This window comes from Prunus dulcis, chromosome 3, assembly GCF_902201215.1.
Source record: "Prunus dulcis chromosome 3, ALMONDv2, whole genome shotgun sequence".
In the NCBI taxonomy this organism is placed as follows: Eukaryota; Viridiplantae; Streptophyta; class Magnoliopsida; order Rosales; family Rosaceae; genus Prunus; species Prunus dulcis.
In genome coordinates this window covers 2,546,207-2,565,309 of record NC_047652.1, presented here as the reverse complement: position 1 = coordinate 2,565,309, position 19,103 = coordinate 2,546,207, and the positions used below count along the sequence as shown (strand labels likewise).

The window sequence follows — 19,103 nt, the reverse complement described above, 5'->3', positions numbered from 1 at the left end:
GAGCACTTGTGGCAGATGAAAGGCAATCACAATGGATGAAGGCTAGATTCGTGCTTTGTTTGGAATTATGCTTTGTTTTTAATTATGCTTTGTTTTTGTGTGTTGTGTTTTGTGGAATTATTGCGAGGTCTTTTTTATTATTATGCTTTTATGTATGGTTTGTTTTGTGTGTTGTTTGCAATAAATGAAGGTTTGTTTTTAATTAATCTTTGTGAGGAATGCTCAAATGTTTTTAATAAATAGTCCAATTATAGAATGCTTTTTTGATTGAATAAAAAAGAAACAATACAACAAATTAAAGGATAATACAACAATTTAAAAAAAAATACAACAATTATAAAAAAATACAACAATACAATCTAATGGTTTTCATCATTTAGCCAATCCGTATTGCTAGGTCCGTCGTCATGGAAAAGTTTTCTTCTCATCACATCCCTTCGTTTATGCTTCCAATAGGCCTTTGTTTCAGGAGACATATGGCTCGTATCCATGGCCATGATTTTCATCTCTCTTTCATCGTCGTCTTTTTCTTTTGCATGTTGCTTTTCAATTGCAAAGGCTTCCAATCGTGCCTTGTCCGCTTCATCTCTCCTCAAGTCTCTCTCCAATCTTAGAGAGTTGTTCTTAGCTATTTGCTCGAATATTTGAACACAATCAATGTTTGAAGTGGCCCCTCTCTTGGCCTTTGCCGCCTTTCTCCCAATAGGTCTCGGCGGACGTGGGAGTGGTGACTCCGTTTCCATTGGGGAGTCTAATGGCGAATCGGTTGATGGCGATTCGTGGAGCGGCGTCTCATGCAACACAACCGGGGGTGCGGTAGGAATAATTTTGAATCTGGAACAATCCTTGACAATTTCCCAACATTGGAAATGCACAAAACTTTTTTTCCCTTGCCCCGTGGCACCGAACCACATTTGTGCTTGTATGATCTATTCAAAATAAATAATTGGAAGTGCATTAAAAAAATATACAATGCAAGAAATTATAAACTATTTTGAAATGCAAGAATAAAATTGATTATGTAAATAAATATAGACAAATTGAAAATGCAAAAACAAAAATAAAGATTATGCATGAAATTATAAACTATTTTGAAATGCAAGAATAAAATTGATTATGTAAATAAATAAAGCCAATTAGGAAATGCAAAAATAAAATAAACATTGTGCAACAAAAAATAAATAGAATATGCAATAAAAAAAAAGTTACATTAAATTGATTAAAATGGCAATTAAAAATATTTTACCTCATCGGAAAGATTCGCACCGCTCCGAATGTTCTCCTTTGCTTTTGTCAAGGCATTTCTCCATTTCCCTAACTCTTTGTTTAGAATTTTCCATCTACTAGACAAAGCCATTTCGGTCCGAATGGAACCCGATCTTTGACAAAATTCTCCATGAATTTTGCTCCACATATGATGGAACTTCATCTCATTGCCCGTGATAGGGTCATGACTAACGTTCACCCAAGACTCGCACAATGCAATATCTTCCTGGGTTGACCACGAGCCTCCGATTTCAACAGAAGATGCCATTTGTTTATTTTCTACAAATGGAAAGTAGTACAAAAATGTGAGTGGATAGTAAAAAATATTGGAAGGAGAAGAGTTTGTATGGAATTGGTGTGGAAAGTGGAAAATATGAGTAGAGAGTAAAAAATATTGGAAGGAGATGAGTTTGTATGGAGATTTGGTGTGGAAAATGAATTATGTGAGTGGAGAGTAGAAAATATTGTATGGAGAAGAAATTGTATGAAGATTTGGTGTTGAAAGTAGATAAAATGGTTAGGTATTTATAGGGAAAAAATACATACATTTTTGGTATTTTTTTAAAAAAAATTTCAGAATTTTTTCGAATTTTTAAGGATTTTTTTAAAATTTTTTTGGCCAAAAAAATGAGAACCATAGGATTTCTGAAAAAAATCCAATTGGAGCCACCCGGTGCCGACACATGGCGGGTAACCATTGGTGGTGACATCAGCGCTGACGTCACGACGACGTTAGCGCTGACGTCACCTGAACTCGGGCTCGAGCCCAGTCGATTTTCGCCCTTGGGCCTGCCCGGGCTCGTGGGACTCGCAGCTTGCCTGGGCTGCTTTGCTCGCGCTGGAGCTGGACTTGGGCTGATTTTTGCCTTTTGCCTCTTATGATATCAAGTAAAACTTTTAAGACAAATAGAGAGCGAGATGAAATGTGAAATATGTAAGTTTTTCTCCATGCAACCAAATGAACCAAGGGCTTCAACTTAATTTTTTTTTTTTTTGGAGAATACTTTTTTATAAGCTACCCTAGAGGAAGTGGGCACACTGATTTGAATTGGCCTAACTCAGATTTACCACACCTTCAATTTTTTTATTAAAAAAATATTAAAAAAAGTTAAACAGCATAAGTTGGGCTATTACTTGCTGGTGGACCTGCAATTTGTTTTTGGTCAAGAGTGGGCTTGCAATTTAATTGGTGCTATTTGGTAATTTTCTGGGCTCATACCCAATAAGCAACATTGAGCGAGAAAAGAGAAGCCCAACAAGATGTCGTCTTATGCAATTCCCTACTGTTTTCGTCTGATCCACACTTTTGCACCTCGAATCTTTCGTTTGGATAAAGAAAAATAACTCGGAATTTGGTAAAAGTCGGGAATTTAAATGGAAAATTTGATAATTTCTTTGTTTGGCAACTTAAACACGTAATTTATTAAATGATGCGCGAAAAAAATCGTGGAAATTGGGACATGAGATTTAAATTGCCAGAAATTTAAATGACAAATATCTAAAATCTAAATACTGTCATTTTAGAATTCTATGTATTCTTTGTCCAAGCATAGGGTTAGGGTATATTTTAAAGTAGTATGTAATCCACAAACTCATAGACAAACTAACAGAAAACCTATATGCAAACTGAAGCTTCACATATGCGATTTTTACATGAAATAATGGTGCATTACGATGTGTGAGCAAGCTCCCATTTGCTGCGGACTTTTACATGAATTAATCCACAGTAGCCTCGTATATCTTTTCATATATTTAATTAAAAACATATAAACCTGCCATTAAACGGCTATTTGCTGCAGATTTTTACATCAAAACATTATCCCCAGCAGCTTCATATCTCTAATTAAAAAAAACATATAAACCATCAGCTCTTTTCTAATCAAAAGCAATCAACACAATTGCCATAAAAAACATATTTTTACATCAAAACATAATCCCCAGCAGCTTCATATCTCTAATAAAATAAAAACATATAAACCAGCTTCCCTTTTCTAATCAAAAGCAGTAAACCAGTTTCCCTTTTCAGGGGGGAAACTGAGACTGAAATTGACTTGCATGGGTATTTCAATAATTTAGCCTTAAAAATTTCATACGCATACCCAACAACAAAGTAACAAACGTCTCTTTAGGACAGCTACATAGCTGATTTTACATTCCGTTACAATTAGATTCACTTTGAAATCCTGTTATGCAGGTCTTGGGATCAAAAGAACTCCACTCAAACTGGTTCTTGAGCTTTTAATTTGTACCACTATCAATTTGCAACAATTGCACAGAAAAGCAGTTGATAGGTTTGAATTCAGAAGCTGAAACCCATAATTTGTCTTCCATGTCAAGATTCCATATAACTTTGACTACCTGTCTCACTTATCCATTGCAAATTGAACAAAGTAGCTGGAAAATTAGTTCACAAGCCTTTTTTCAGTACTGACCAGCACATCCCGAAACAAGAAGCAAATCGAAACCAACAGTGATACATGATGAAGTTATGATTCCAAATTACCCCTAATGCGGGAAGTAAGTCTTTGCACATATTGATCATCAAAAGAATTATCAATCTCCTTAATCTTTGAGAGAAAGTCCATGGCTTCTTTATACTTTCTTGCTTTGCAATAACCATCCACTGCAATCTTGTAGCTTAGCTCATTGGGCTTGCAATTGTTCTGAGTCATATAGCTAATCACTTCATCTATTTCTGAGAACATTCCCTGCCCTGCATAGCCTGTGATAAAAGTATTGTAGGTAAAGATACACGGCCGAATCCCTCTGGCTGTCATCTCGGAGAGAATTCTTATGGCCTCCTGCATGTGCCCTTGCCTGCAAAACCCTTTGATGACAGTGTTATAAGAGACTAGGTCTGGTTTCCCACCAGATTTTTGTAGGGCCATAAGTATTTCTTCTGCTTTCCAACACTCTCCCTTTCTGGCATACATGTCCATCAAGCTATTGTAGGTTACAAGATCTGGCTGAAGGCCGTTTTCACGAATCATGTACAACATGTCATTTGCCCGGTCATACATGTTGTTTCTAGCAAAAATTGAAAGCATCGAATTGTATAGAACCAAGTCAGGTTTGTATCCATTGCTCTGCAATTTCTGGAATGCCCTCTCCATACCCTTCAGTGCTCTACACTTGAAGTTTGCAAGAACAAGAGTTCTTAAAAGAACCCAGCTAGGAAAAATATGACCATCATAAATTTCTCTCTCAATTCTCTCTATCCCCTTCACATTCGCTCCCTTAGCATAGCAGTTGATCATCAATGAATATGAGGTTTCATTAGGCTTGAAGCCCTTACTTCTCATGTCTACAACAACAGATTCTGCTGCTTTCCAGTCCCCTCGCCGAGCCAGAGCATTTAGAAGTGCATTGTAAGTTGTAACACATGGAGTAAATCCTGCTTTGATCATCTCATCGTACATCTGTGCAGCATCTATTTCCGACCCACACCGTCCATATGCACTGATCAAGGTATTAAATGTGTCCCTGTCAGGCTCAAAACCACAATTCTTCATTTCTCGAAAGACCCGATTCACATACTTGTGCCTACCCTTATCCCCACACATGGCAAGCATTGTGTTCCAGGTAATACGGTTAGGGGCACATCCACTTGCCTTCATATCACAAAGCAGCATTATCATCTCCTCTGGTAGTGATTTTTTTCCGAGCATTCCAAGGATAGCATTGTAGGTACAAACATTAGGAACACAGCCTGTCGCCTTCATATGGTTGAACAACCTTAGAGCCTCTTCCTCCTTTCCAGCTTTACCATATGCATTTATCACAGTCGTGTATGTAACAGCATTTGGCATTGTTCCTTTTTGGGTCATGGTTTCTAGGACAGATGCACCTTCCTCAGAGAATCCTGCCCTCACATAAGCTGCCACAAGCTCATTGTAAGTAACAGCATCAGGTGGGCAATTGTTGTCCTCCATTTCTTTTAATATACTCAAGGCCTCTGTAAATACCCCCGCCTTGCCGAAAACTTGTAACAAAGCATTGTAGGTAACAGTTCCTGGTACATAGCCTTGTGACTTTAATCCAGCAAAGAACTCTTTTGCCTCATTCAACAACCCCTCTCTTCCACAAGCAGATATCACCGTACTACAAGTAAACTCATCAAATTCAAATCCTTTGCTCCTCATCTCCTCCAAGAGGCCTAAAATTTTATTCCAAGATCGACCCATCTTCCCATAAACATCAAGCATGACATTGTATGTGACCAAAGTTGGTGAGAGACCAATCTCCACCATTTTGTTAAACAGGTCAATTGCACGTTCATACTTGCCAGTACGAGAATGAGCGTGAATGATAGTCGTGTAAGCTCGAACATCTAATGAGTATTTCTCTATAGGAATCACATCAAACAATTTTGATGCAATCGTATGCTGTGACTCTCTACCAAGAATTCTAACCATTAGTTCAATCATCGGATTATTTAATTTCAAATTTTCTGAGCTTAAGTTGGACAGAATCCATTCGAACAACAAAAGGGCTCTTTCCCAATTGCCAGAGAGGTCCAATGCTTTCAAGAGACTAATCAAATCAACTTCAAACAACTCAAACTTAGCAGAATCAAAGAAATCATTCAAACTATGCAAAGGCTGCTCTACAATGGAACTGAACATCAACTTACCCTTTATTGTCAAAAAGTCAAGAAGCCCATCTTCTGGTTTCACCTCTACTTTATCGTCCTCAAAATTTGGGACCAAAATTGAAGCGGGTTTCTTCAGTTGATGATACTGTTTTGGGGTTGAATCAACTGAAATTTGAAGAGAAGGGAAATTGCCATTGGTTTGCTGAGGTGGGTTTAAAGGTTTGAGCTTGGGGGGAGTGTTAGGTGGTGAAGAGAGGCTCAGAAGGTGCTGGAGAAGGGAGTCAATAGGAAATGGAGGAGATGGAGTCTGAGGAGGGGGTGGCAATGTTGTTGAATTGAATTTCACAGGAGGGCTTGGTTGTATTGGTCTGTTTGTTGGAAGGGGATATGCTGGTCTGGGTGGAAAGAAAGTACCTTCCATTATAGAGATAATTGGAGTTAAAGGGTTTTGCTACAATGGATGAGCAGAGAAGCTCTATTGGGTGACAAGTGAGAAAATAAGCAGAGAAGATTGGATTTGGATATAGCAGCGGTAGATGGAGAGAGCATTTCAGCATGGGTTTTGATATTGTGACTTGGATGAGAGACAGACAAAGACAGAGAGATCATTGGTCTCTATTGAAGAGAGATGATATTGGGCAAAAGATTGGGTTTATGAATAACAGAGTTTCTTTCAAGGGTATCTTTGTCTCTTTGCTATATTTGAAATTCATTTTGGCTATATATATATATATATATAGGGCCTCCATATATATATATATGATAATTCTCTTCGGTCTTTCATGTCTCTGTCTGTCTCTGAAGCAGACGAAGGGTTTTAATTAAACCCTCACAGCACTACGGCTTCCCGCGCTTTGAGCTCCTCTTGGGTTTAAGCGAGAACCAGCTACCTAGAAGCCACTGGAAAACCCTAGGGTTTTGAGGACAGCGTCGTTTTGGTGGCAATGGACGTCGAAATGGATACTTCTCCAAGCTTCTTCGACCCTGAAGATCTCTCAACCAGAGAGAAATTTCGTCGATACGGGTTCGACTCCAAGATTTCCAATTTAGCTCAAGATACTGTTGTTTTGGGTGATTTGGTTTTGGCTGGGTGAAGCTTGATTAATAAATGGAATTTTTAGTCTTATTGTGCCATTTTAATGGAAACTTATCTACTTTTGATTGGTAAATATTGGTTCAAGCATTAGGGTTATGATTTCAGACTGTAAAGGCTCAGAATGAATTAGGCATGATGTGTGTGTATTTTGCAATTCATGTTCAAAATTGTGCTTCAAATGCCCTTAGAGAGCTCCAATCTGTTTTATCTTTCCCTTTTCCCTTTTGCACCCTTCATAGTATCCTCCTTTATGGTTTACTGAAAAATCTGGGTATTGTTCCTACTGGTTTTCCATTTTATATGTTTGAAGTGAACCCTTTTAGGTGTTTTTGGAACTGTAAGTAAGTGTGACATTTATTTTTGCTTTAATGTAATGCCAGGAAAAGGCACCTGGGTTCAAACATATCTCCGCACCAAGAGAATTCAGCTTCAAAATTTAGTGAATCTGGGCTACTCTATGATGGGCTGAGTATACATAGCCCGACCAATGCTGCACTTCTTCTGGAAAATATTAAGCAAGAGGTTGAAAGCATTGATCCTTATCACTTGGAAGGAACTCCTGGAAAGACTCCTGTCTCAAAAAGGAGGTCACCCATTGATGGGACAGAGGTGGATGTTGGTGCCGGTTCTGGTTTAGTCCACCATTCAATAAAATTGCTCAAGCAGGAGGAGGACTCACTGGCTGATGATGGAGATACAACCTTTGCGTTATTTGCTTCTTTACTTGATTCTGCTCTTCAAGGTGTTTGAACTAGACATACCTAAATAATGTTGTACTCGAAATTCAGATTTCTATTTATTATATTTTTTCCCTCCATTTTCAACATTTCCTTTGAGAGTGTTTGTGATCTCAAGCTTCTTCTCATTTTTAAAAATTGTATCAAAGTTTCCTAATGAGCAGCTTGATGTAGCATTTAATTGCATCATTGGTGATATGCAGGTTTGATGTCTTTTCCTGACTTGATACTAAGGTTTGAAGGATCCTGCCGAGACATTTCAGAGTCAATTAGGTATGCTCCCTGTTATTGAGAACACTTGTAAGCTGGTATAGAAGCTGTTAGTATTGCAGATACACATAAATGAACCATTGGGTTTCTTCTACAGGTATGGTTCCAACATACGGCATCGTATAGTAGAGGACAAGTTTATGAGGCAGAAGGCTCAGCTCCTTCTTGATGAGGCTGCTTCATGGTTGCTCCTGTGGTACCTTTTTGGGAAAGGAAATCCATCGCTAACCTCTGAACTTTTTATGCTAGAACTGGTTTCCTTCACACAACCACATATAGATGTTCACACAAATACATGTAATGTAATTAGGTTATAAGGATGCTGTAATCCAGGTGAATTTAATAATAAAGTATCTCAGATGTCATATATTTGCTAGTACAAATCTTCTGATGATAATGAAATAGTATTTGAATAATGAATGAATTTGATGAGGCGTAATTTCTCTGATTTAATGCAGAAGGGGTGAGGATTATCTCCCGTTCCAAAATGTTACAATTTAACATGCATGCTTATAAACATTCATGTATTATGTGAACACTACACTTTAAGTCCATCTTCCATAACATTGTTAGATGGATTTCAGTTCTTGGACTCGCCAATCCTGTTTTTTAATGCTTTGTAGATTTGGTGTCCAAATGGAAATATGAATAAATGTCTGTAAATGTGAAAAGCCATCTGTGTCAAAAAAAAAAATAAAAATAAAAAAATCTTTCTATACTAACTTGCCATACCTTATGATACCTGTATTCTAATAATTTGCAATTGCAGGCAATCCGACAAGATTTAATATTTTATCTTTGCTTATTCTAATCTACTAATCTCTTCTAAAAGTTTACCATCTTCTAGGAAAAAAAACTGTTTGTAGAGACAACTAGGTAAATGTTTTGGTTATTTTATAGGTTTATTCAGCTATATTCTGAGTTATGTTTATTTTCTAGTTGGTGAAAAGAATAATTAATTGCTTGTGTTCCCTTTAGGTTACTAACATTTGCTTTTGGCTGTGAGTCTTACACTTATGAGCTCTGGGTTTTAGTGTGACAGTTAACCTTCTTCTTGCAGGGACTGAAGAGATTCCTAAAGAGCTTATCCTGGTAAGGCATTTTCCTTGTCGTTAGTTGTTTGATTGGAAAACATATGAATTCCTTTACTTATTTATTTTTTCAGAAAATTTAGTACATTACATACGGGGAGGTTAGCCAGTTACAGGGAGGAGTTTGTTCTCATTTAAATATATTGACTCATGACAGTTGCCCTCAACATCACACTTGGAGGCTTGCCAATTCGTCGCTGAGGACCATACGGCACAATTATGTCTACGGATTGTTCAATGGCTGGAAGGCTTAGCCTCCAAAGCACTTGACTTGGAAAGAAAGGTTATTACTTACTGCTACATTTTTTTATTCCAAAATATCTGGAATTGTGCCCAAAAAGTTATGATCTGGCTAATATGCCAATCTGTTCTTATGCAAATTTCTGAGTGCTGGTATCACACGATGGCCTGTATTAGCCCCTTTTTTTGGAAAAGACAGTGAGCTCTCACAGCTTCTTGTGTACTGAGAAATTTTGAATATGGAAAATTGTCAATACTTTCAGGTGCGAGGGTCTCATGTTGGTGCCTGTCTCCCAAGCTCTGGAATTTGGTACCAGACTCAGTGCTATCTTAAGAAAGGAGCATCCAGTACAAATACGATTCATCACTTGGATTTTGATGCTCCAACACGTGAACATGCTCAACAACTACCTGATGACAAAGTATTCTTTGTGCTTGTCTTACAAATTTCTTTGAAGTTTGCTTCGCTTTTGCAGTCCCATCTTGATGTTTCCTGTGGCCATGTTTCTTCATTTGTATATAAAATTTATGCACTTTTAAAAATAATTATCTACTATAAAAATGGATTTTTAAATTAAATAGGTTGTTTAGTGGACTTCTTTTTATAACTGCCCCCTTTCCCCTCCTTAAGTTCTCAATGCATTGCTGGCTTATTTTGTAGTACCCATAAATATGCAACCAGGTGTACAAACACAGACACAAACACCAATCAGAGGAATAATATACTTTTACTATCATGATTACAAAACTTACATTTGACCAGGTGAACACGTAGGGAAGACACCATAGTATAATGGAAAGATTATCAAGTTGTAAGTAGAAGATTACCAGCATTGTATATTTTCTTATAAGAATATGAACTTTCTGTCTTGTCTGTTGTCTGGAAATTGCATTTAAAATTATGGAAAGTACTTTAGATTCTGTAGAGTTTTAACAAATGCAGTATGTGTGCCTTTGTGCTGCAACACAACACAAATTGGTCTTCCAAAAATAGTATCTAGGTTTACATTATTTTTGTATTAAAGGGGACAGGTGTTGTCAAGTCAGAGTCAATTAACTATATACTGGGCTCCAACCCTCACCTTTTTTTCGGGCTAGGGATATACAAATCTACTTTTAACGTAAGTGATTGACTTGTACTTTTTTCGATGTTGAGGACTGTTACCTAAAGGGGCTTGTATATATTTTTATGCATGTATGCTCGTCTCAGATAACATTTTGACAGTTTTACTCCTACAGAAACAAGATGAATCTCTTTTGGAAGATGTCTGGACTCTTTTAAGAGCTGGAAGACTGGAAGAGGCATGTCACCTTTGCCGATCTGCAGGACAGGTAAGAGAAGTTCTGAAAAATATGAGATTAATACTTTTATTTTAGGTTTCATGTTCCTGTCCTGATACATATTAACATTTTGGTAGCCATGGAGAGCTGCAACTTTGTGCGTATTTGGAGGACTTGATCAGTTTCCTTCAATTGAAGCCCTGGTGAAAAATGGAAAGGATAGAACTTTGCAAGCCATTGAGTTGGAAAGTGGCATTGGCCACCAATGGCATCTGTGGAAGTGGGCTTCTTATTGTGCATCAGAGGTAGGGTTTGAAGGTTTTGGCAATTGAAAATTCTGTCCTTTTAGATGAAGTTCATATGTTGTTTAATCCATTTTAGGTTCTATGAATTTTATAACATCTCTCTCCAACATGCGTGAATAATAAAATTGAATGCATTTTGCGGCTGAAGGCAAGTCCTGCGAACGCACATATATATATAAATTTTTTTTTTTAATTTTAATTTTTTGTTTTCTCTCCATGGTTTTCTCATTGTTCTTACTGTCATAAAATTATCTGTTGCATTTTCTTTACAATTAATTTTTTGTCCAATTGTGATTTAGAGGTTGCTTGTTTTATTTTAATACCTGAAGTATTGTAACATGCTAAATTTCCTTTCTATCTTTGTTTGGAAGAAAATAGCGGAGCAAGATGCTGGCAAATATGAATCAGCAGTCTATGCAGCACAATGTAGCAATTTAAAGCGCATGCTTCCAATCTGTACTGACTGGGAGGTATTTGTTTTTTCCCCAACTTACAAAAATCCTTAAATCTCCTTTAATCTCATATGTTGTTGTAACTAATTTTTATATGGTTTTTCTTTCTGAGGAGTCAATAGCATGTTTTGTATTTACTGTTTAATGGTTCATATATTGAGATTTTTAATTGTTAAGTGCCAGCGTGTTACAGTCCCTTCATAACTTATATAAAAAATTTCCTAAAGAGCTTAAAAAATTGGCTCTACTCATGCACAGGAGGTTTGCAAAAGAAGTGTCTCAGAACAATAAATTTTATAATTTTAAGGCTGATAAAAAGTCTTCCCAACAAGCAAGAATATGAGTCACAGACTTGGGATCACCTATTCACTGCAGGCAAAGAAAACACAAAAGACCATAGCTCCCTGGTAAGCAGACAATTCAACAAAAGATGGTCAAGATCAACTGTATTGGCACTACTCTTGTGCATGCAACATAAATTGATAATAATGTTGTTCCACTTCCTAAGGTTTCCAACCATCAAAGTTTATACAAAGTCTGCTTGCCAAGTCCACTTTTGTATGGTGAAAATATTTTTATGTTTGCTGCATTGTAAAACAAGTTTATATGTCTAGGAATGCTGTTCTCTTGGAGTTCTATGTTGATAATATTGATTTTATTTATTTATTTCCTTGTAACATCACTGTCAGTTTTAGATGCCTTTTTTGAAATCTGACCAAACATATTTTCAGTCAGCATGCTGGGCAATGGCAAAGTCATGGCTAGATGTTCAGCTGGATTTGGAATTGGCTCATTTAGAACCAGAAAGATTGGATCAATTTAAAAGCATTGGAGATGCAATTGATGGAAGTCCTGGACATAGTGATGGAGCTGTTCAGCCTTCAAATGGACCAGGAATTTGGCCACTTCAAGTTTTGAACCAGCAACCACGACAACTTTCTGATCTTCTTCAGAAACTTCATTCAGGGTAATGTTTACAGTGCGATTTTCGTTCTGATTTTGAGCTGTCCATTCTGCAGTGTTTCTTAATGGTAACAAAAGTGTAATTTATTCAATATGCAAATTTTATTTTATATGAATTAGGGAAATGGTCCATGAAAGTGTTACTCGAGGATGCAAGGAGCAGCAACGCCAAATTGAGGTATCTTGAAAAGGAAATAAGTTAGTTGACTCTCTGTTTGTTTCGATGGAAATAGTTGCATTGAATTTTTTTTTCTAATGTTCGTTTGAATGGAAAAGCTTTCTCATGTGGAAACTTCTTTCGGACACAGGCATTTTCTTTCTGTTAGAAAATGTTTTCCCCTAAAATCTACAAAACAGAAAGAAAAAAAATATATATATATAGTCGAAGAAAATATGAAGGAAAAAGGTTTCTCAAACACTTGTACTAGGTTAAAGCCTTGACCAGAATATAATCAAGAAAATTTTATTGTGGGAAAAAAATTTCCTCAAAGAAATCTGATTTCCTAACAATTAGAGCCTTAGTTAGAATTGGATTTCCAGGTGAAGTTGTTCGGTGTTTCTACTATATTGGGTAAATGTGTTCTGTTGAATCTTATGTTCATGTTTATTTGTCTTGACAAAAGAATTGGAAGGTGTTAATGATTTGTTTTATTTATGTATGCTCCTAATACTATTTTATTCACCACTAATATTTGCTCACTCTTCTATGAATATGTGTGCACTATTTTATATATATATATATATATATATATATAATTTCCCACTCCTGCCTGTGTTCCATTATTTGGTGATCACAGATGATTCTAAGTTCCCACTATTTCTTCTTTATCCAAAGGAAGGATACAAATTTTTGTGTGCTTATAACGACACATTGTTTCACAGATGATTCTAATGTTAGGGGATATTGCACGATTGCTAGACCTTATATGGTCATGGATAGCACCTTCAGAAGATGATCAGAATGTCTTCAGGTAAGGTTATGTTAGTTGCCTTCAACTCGGTTCTAGATATATGTGTCAGAGGACAAACCAAGTGAACTCTTTATTCCTGGGCCTTTTAACATTTGGTATGACCAAATACTAACGCATACAAATAAGTGTTGTTTCTGCCCACTGGAAAAGTCCCAGTGACAATGTATCAGATGCTCAATGCAACATGCAAGTTCTTCAATGGATGATCACGATGATATTATGATTTTTCATGTTAATGTGTTTTGGTGATTTCTTTCGTACATGAGTATTCTCAGTTTCAATAAATTTTTGCAAACAAATTTCTTGTAGTCCTACATGTTCCACTAAACCAAACACATCAAGTGGTTCTCTAGTTGCTTAGGATTTGCTGAATGCCTAATGGGCGCTGTTTTTTTTTTTTTCTGTCAGGCCTCATGGAGATCCTCAGATGATTCGATTTGGTGCTCATCTAGTGCTTGTGCTCAGATACTTACTTGGTGATGAAATGGATGCTTTCAGAGAGAAAATTATGAATGTTGGTGATCTCATTGTACACATGTAAGTAGTTTCAAATAATGTCTAATGCAGTTGCGATGTGATGAGGTACCCAAACTATAGTTAATTACCATTTTGTGAAACCAATGACCATGATGAACAACAAAAAGAAAACTTGGGGAAACAATATGAGGAAATAAGATGTATTCTATAACCCCCTGAAGGGATTAAATAGAATACAACTCTGTTGACACGAGAAAACTAAATTTCAACCAAGTCACTTAATTCAGGGAACTATGACACTCCCTAACAAGCTAGGAGACCAAATCTTTTTACAATCATAATTACAATATGCTTTTATTTTCTATCATGTTGGTAAATAGATATCCCAGAAATTTAACCACGTAATTATCTTTAGGCCAAAGCTGAAGCTGAGTTCTTCGCTATGGCTGTATTCCTTTCTGCTTTTCTTTTTTCTTTTGAGGTATACAGAAAAGACCCCGAAATTGCCAAATTTGTCTTCACAGAAGGTGTTGGGGAAGGTCTTAGGTTTATAATGGTAGAGAATCTTACCAAGAAGAGATGACAATTACCATAAAATAGCGTGTTTATCTTCTACTGCTTCATTGCTCCATTGGAGTCTTGTTCTTATACCTTATTAGGATTTTTTATCATCCTATTTTTCTGTAATCTCCCCCCCTTCGTAATTAAAAGTTAAAATATTTTCTTTTAAAAGTGGAGATATATGGCACATTTCCAAATTATATTTCGTAGTGGAATTCTTCAACATGTGCTTGACGTGGATTTGGCTCCCATGTAGAGGTGTCTACCTTCACTGACCCTTGAATGAGCTCAGTGCGGAGAGAGGGTGTCTTTGGAGAAAGCTTAAATTTTGTCTTATCGTTTGCAGGTATGCCATGTTTTTGTTTTCCAAGCAACATGAGGAGTTGGTGGGTATATATGCTTCTCAACTTGCACGCCACCGATGCATTGACCTCTTTGTGCACATGATGGAACTGAGGCTGAACAGCAGGTAATGGTGATTCCGTACTTGGGTTATGAGGTTAATGTTTCTATGCATATATATATATATATATATATTTTTTTTTAAACAAAAGTATATATGGTATTCAAGATTTGCAGATTGTATCATAATTTTATGTTAGCAAGATATTTCAGTTTGTAGGGTATTCTGTGCAAGGGTCCATGTGCAGCTTTATCGATAACTTCTTATATATGATTTCTTTGTTGCCTGTTAACAGTGTGCATGTCAAATATAAGATCTTCCTTTCTGCTATGGAGTATTTACAATTTTCCCCTGTGGACAACTCGAAAGGAAGTTTTGAAGAAATTGTTGAGAGGTTTTTCTGTTTCTTCTTGATACTACTTTACTTTTCGGGTGGGAAGAATGCAATTTGATCTTGCTATAAGTTATTCTACTTCTAACAAACTGTTTAAACAGGGTTTTGTCAAGATCTCGGGAAATCAAAGTTGGTAAGTATGATAAGCTATCAGATGTTGCAGAGCAGCACCGGCTGCAGAGCCTTCCGAAAGCTATGGTTATCCAGTGGCTCTGCTTCACACCCCCCTCCACAATTACTAATGTTGAGGATGTCAGTACAAAACTTCTTCTGAGAGCTTTGATGCACAGGTAATGGTTGTACCATGCGGTGTAGCTTGATATTAGGATTGTGGAATATGAAGCTGATTTCTCGTCAGTATGCAGCTCTGAAATCAAACAAAAATGAATACACTGCATGCGAACTATTCTAGGTTCTTGGCTTCCTCAAATATAACCTTTTTTTTAATTTTTCTTTTTCCTATAGCAACATATTGTTCCGGGAGTTTGCCCTGGTTTCAATGTGGAGAGTTCCTGCAATGCCCATTGGTGCTCACACATTACTTAGTTTTCTTGCTGAACCTTTGAAGCAACTTTCAGAATCTTCTGATAGCTTGGAGGATTACAATGTTTCTCAGAACCTGGAAGAGTTCCACGATTGGGTATGCTTCATTTTTGTACCTCTCTCTCTCTCTCTCTCTCTCTCTCTCTCTCCAATTAACCTTCACAACTTATTAGGATGCTATCCCATCCCTGTGAAATTTTATATAAATGTAGGTATTGAATCATTATTCATTTTGAACAGAATGAGTATTATTCTTGTGATGCAAAATATCGCAATTGGCTCAAAATTGAATTAGAGAATGCAGAGGTTTCTCCACTTGAACTCTCAATGGAGGAAAAACAAAGGGCTATTTTATCAGCCAAGGAGACTCTGAATTCGTCTTTGTCATTGTTATTGAGTAAGTTGATTATTTCTCTTATTGGCTTAAAAAAAAAAAAAAAAAAAAAAGAAGATCTGGTTCGGCTGGTGTTTGTTTAAACACTAAGGATTTTGCTGAGGAAAATGGATTCAGCTTTGCATATTTAATTTTAATTGCTTGACAGAATCCATTATTTGTGTCCTCTTTTGTTTCAGCTTTTCAGATTGAATTTGAATGGCTTGACATATAAATATTCTGTCTTTTGGCTATAGGAAAAGAAAATCCTTGGTTAGCTCCTGGTGAAGATCATGTGTACGAATCTGTGGAACCTATATTTCTTGAATTGCATGCCACTGCAATGCTTTGCTTGCGTTCCGGTGAATGCTTGCCTCCTGATGCAACTGTGTGCGCTACTTTAATGAGTGCTCTTTACTCTTCAGTGAGCGAGCAAGATGTGTTAAATCGGCAACTAATGGTATGTTTATTTGTTTGCGGAAACCAATGGGAAGAAAGGGTAAAGTAAATGTGGATTGACATATTTTCAAAACTAAGTAAGAATCCAAATTCCTCTTGGTGTGGGATCTCAATGGCAAGAACAATAATAGAGACTTGTGCTGACCAGAATATTGGCTAGGCCTACGTAATTTATTATGCATTAATGCCTCTGTTTCTTAATTTTTATTTTCCTTACAAATAGGAATTTTCTTTTTCCGTAGATAAATGTCTCCATATCCTCAAAGGACAATTACTGTGTAGAGGTTGTGCTTCGCTGTTTGGCAGTTGCAGGTGATGGTCTTGGGCAACAGGAACACAATGATGGTGGTATTCTTAGTACTGTTATGGCTGCTGGCTTCAAAGGTAAGCAATATTGTTGATACTGCAGTTCTTTTGTGCCTTGCATGTCGGCTACACTTGTTCTGGAACTAATTGTTATATTGGAATTTCAAGAAAAACCAAAGGTTATGTTGAAATAAAATGGATTGTTTTTCTTTTGGGTGCATTCCGCAGTTCTCTATGTTCAACCTAACCCAATCTTGATCAGTTGATCAAAGTACAGTTGTGCTGGTATAGAATCAAAACTGAATAAAATCTAATCAACTGGTAACAAAATTTCTTTAGAAAGAAAAGGATCAATGTGAAACAAAGCAGGGTTATGAAGGGAACAGAATGTACTCATCAAATGCTATATTTAAAAAATAGCAGAAGTGGTGATTAAACTGATTAATTGTCATTGCAGGTGAGCTGCTTCGATTTCAATCTGGAGTCACAATGGAGATTTCCCGATTAGATGCCTGGTATTCGAGCAAAGCTGGTTCCTTAGAGAGCCCAGCAACATACATTGTGCAGGGCCTTTGTCGTAGGTGCTGTATTCCAGAAGTCATTCTTCGGTGCATGGAGGTAACTTTCTTCCCTGGTAGCCCCGATTTGAAGTCTGTTTAAATCATTTTATATAATAACAAAAAAACTGTGCTCCCCTTTCATGGTGTAATGCATGTCACTATACGCAGGTCTCTCTTTCGCTTATAGAGTTGGGTATGCCACCTGAAGGTCATGATCAGTTGATTGGCTTAGTTGCTTCGTCCGAGGCTGGGGTTCTTCATTTGTTTAGTCACCAACAATTGCAGGTAAGCTAATGTGTACTTGTCATTTATTTACAGGGCAGACATTTATAACTTGATGCTTTAACCATATTTCTCCTTTGTCTATTGAGCAGTCTCCACTTTTAAACAATCAGATGAAAATGCGTGTGTCCTAGGGGCAGGCACTTTTGTAGTGTAAATTAAATATCTTTACTGTCAAAGTTTCGACGGATAACCATTGAAGAGCTTCGGTGAAGCTCTCCCTAGTTTACTTGCTCTTTTGAAGCCGTTGTCGATTGATATGAGCTGATTTATTGAACGGCTGTCTCATGTGTAGGAATTTTTATTGGTTGAGAGGGAATACTCCATAAGGCAAATGGAGCTTGAAGAGGAGCTTTCTTCTTGACTTGACTGTTGTTGTTGGTCATGAGCATGACAAGGTGGGCCTCTGGTGCCAACTGCAAGGTTGATAGAGTTGTAAAATGGTATACTACATATGATGAAGATCTTTGCTTTCTCGACTTAATTATTTTGGTTAGCATATCGACGTTGATGGACATGTCTAGAAATATGATTTTGGAAAATATAGAAAGTAGAAACATTGACAAGAGATTGATATCGAACCAAATTACGAAATGAAAATATCGAAAAAATGTTGTATAATTTTTTTTGGGGTTGAAAGAACAAATATTGTATCTAATATTAAGAAGTATCGATGATATTGTTAGTATTTTATTGTTGGTAAACATAATCTGATTGATATTAGTCCATTGTATTGAGCAATTCCTGAACTCAATTCATTTCAGGGACAATTTCGTTTTCAGTTTTCATAATCACTTTTTTTGGTAACAAATTTCATTTTCAGTTTTCAAAATGGTGAAATTTAGTTTTCAAAATCATCTATATTTAAAAAAAGTAAATTTAAGCTTTAGCCACAAAAAAACTTTCTTTTTGGGAAAAAACCAAAACTTTTTCAAAAAAGACAGAAAAGTCTTTCAACTTTCAAACAAAAGACATGCAAATGTAAAGGATTTCTTAGGAAATTCAAAAATAAATAAGGGCAATTTTGTCCATTTTGGCTTCTTTAAAAAAATTTATCTCTCCATTGGCCTTTTTCATTCATTAATTTTACATCATCATACATGAAATGCACTCTAATTATCAAAATTCGGCATTTAGGACCACCTAACTTGGACCTGTTCAATTCTTGCCTTCAGCTAGGGACTCAATCTAAGTCTTGGGACTCCATATCTAAAATTCACAAAAATAAAATCATCCTAAAAAAAGTACTACAAACTCTTTGTAACATACACTTTCATTTTATGATTTTAAAATCAAAATTTGACCCCAAAAAAAAAATCCATTTCTAAGTTTTACATAAAATTTAAAATTGAAAACTGAAAACAGAAATGATTACCAAACTACCATAATTTTCAAGTCTTTATTTATGGATCGTTAATGACACAAATCATTAACTACCAACTACGAAGACATCTAATTGTAATGAAATAAATATACGAA

The 19,103-nt window shown here is 36.4% G+C and overlaps 2 protein-coding genes across 2 annotated transcripts; one reads left to right on the top strand and one right to left on the bottom strand.

Annotated features, from left to right (window-relative positions):
- Window positions 1–3,121: 3,121 nt before the first annotated feature.
- LOC117620753 (pentatricopeptide repeat-containing protein At2g18940, chloroplastic) lies at window positions 3,122–6,559 on the bottom strand. The gene has a single exon (XM_034350946.1). The coding sequence runs from the start codon at window positions 6,279–6,281 to the stop codon at window positions 3,753–3,755; it is 2,529 nt and encodes an 842-aa protein (XP_034206837.1). The 5' UTR covers window positions 6,282–6,559; the 3' UTR covers window positions 3,122–3,752.
- A 74-nt stretch (window positions 6,560–6,633) lies between these two features.
- Window positions 6,634–18,245, top strand: LOC117620751 (nuclear pore complex protein NUP107). The gene is made up of 24 exons (XM_034350945.1): window positions 6,634–6,884; window positions 7,337–7,698; window positions 7,897–7,966; window positions 8,061–8,176; window positions 9,024–9,055; window positions 9,212–9,337; window positions 9,558–9,716; window positions 10,534–10,626; window positions 10,713–10,880; window positions 11,252–11,350; window positions 12,064–12,299; window positions 12,416–12,473; window positions 13,178–13,266; window positions 13,675–13,803; window positions 14,651–14,773; window positions 15,003–15,101; window positions 15,203–15,391; window positions 15,567–15,741; window positions 15,885–16,041; window positions 16,275–16,477; window positions 16,719–16,860; window positions 17,240–17,400; window positions 17,511–17,627; window positions 17,920–18,245. Exons 1-24 carry the CDS (start codon window positions 6,805–6,807, stop codon window positions 17,986–17,988), a joined length of 3,252 nt encoding a protein of 1,083 aa, XP_034206836.1. The 5' UTR covers window positions 6,634–6,804; the 3' UTR covers window positions 17,989–18,245.
- Window positions 18,246–19,103: the final 858 nt, after the last annotated feature.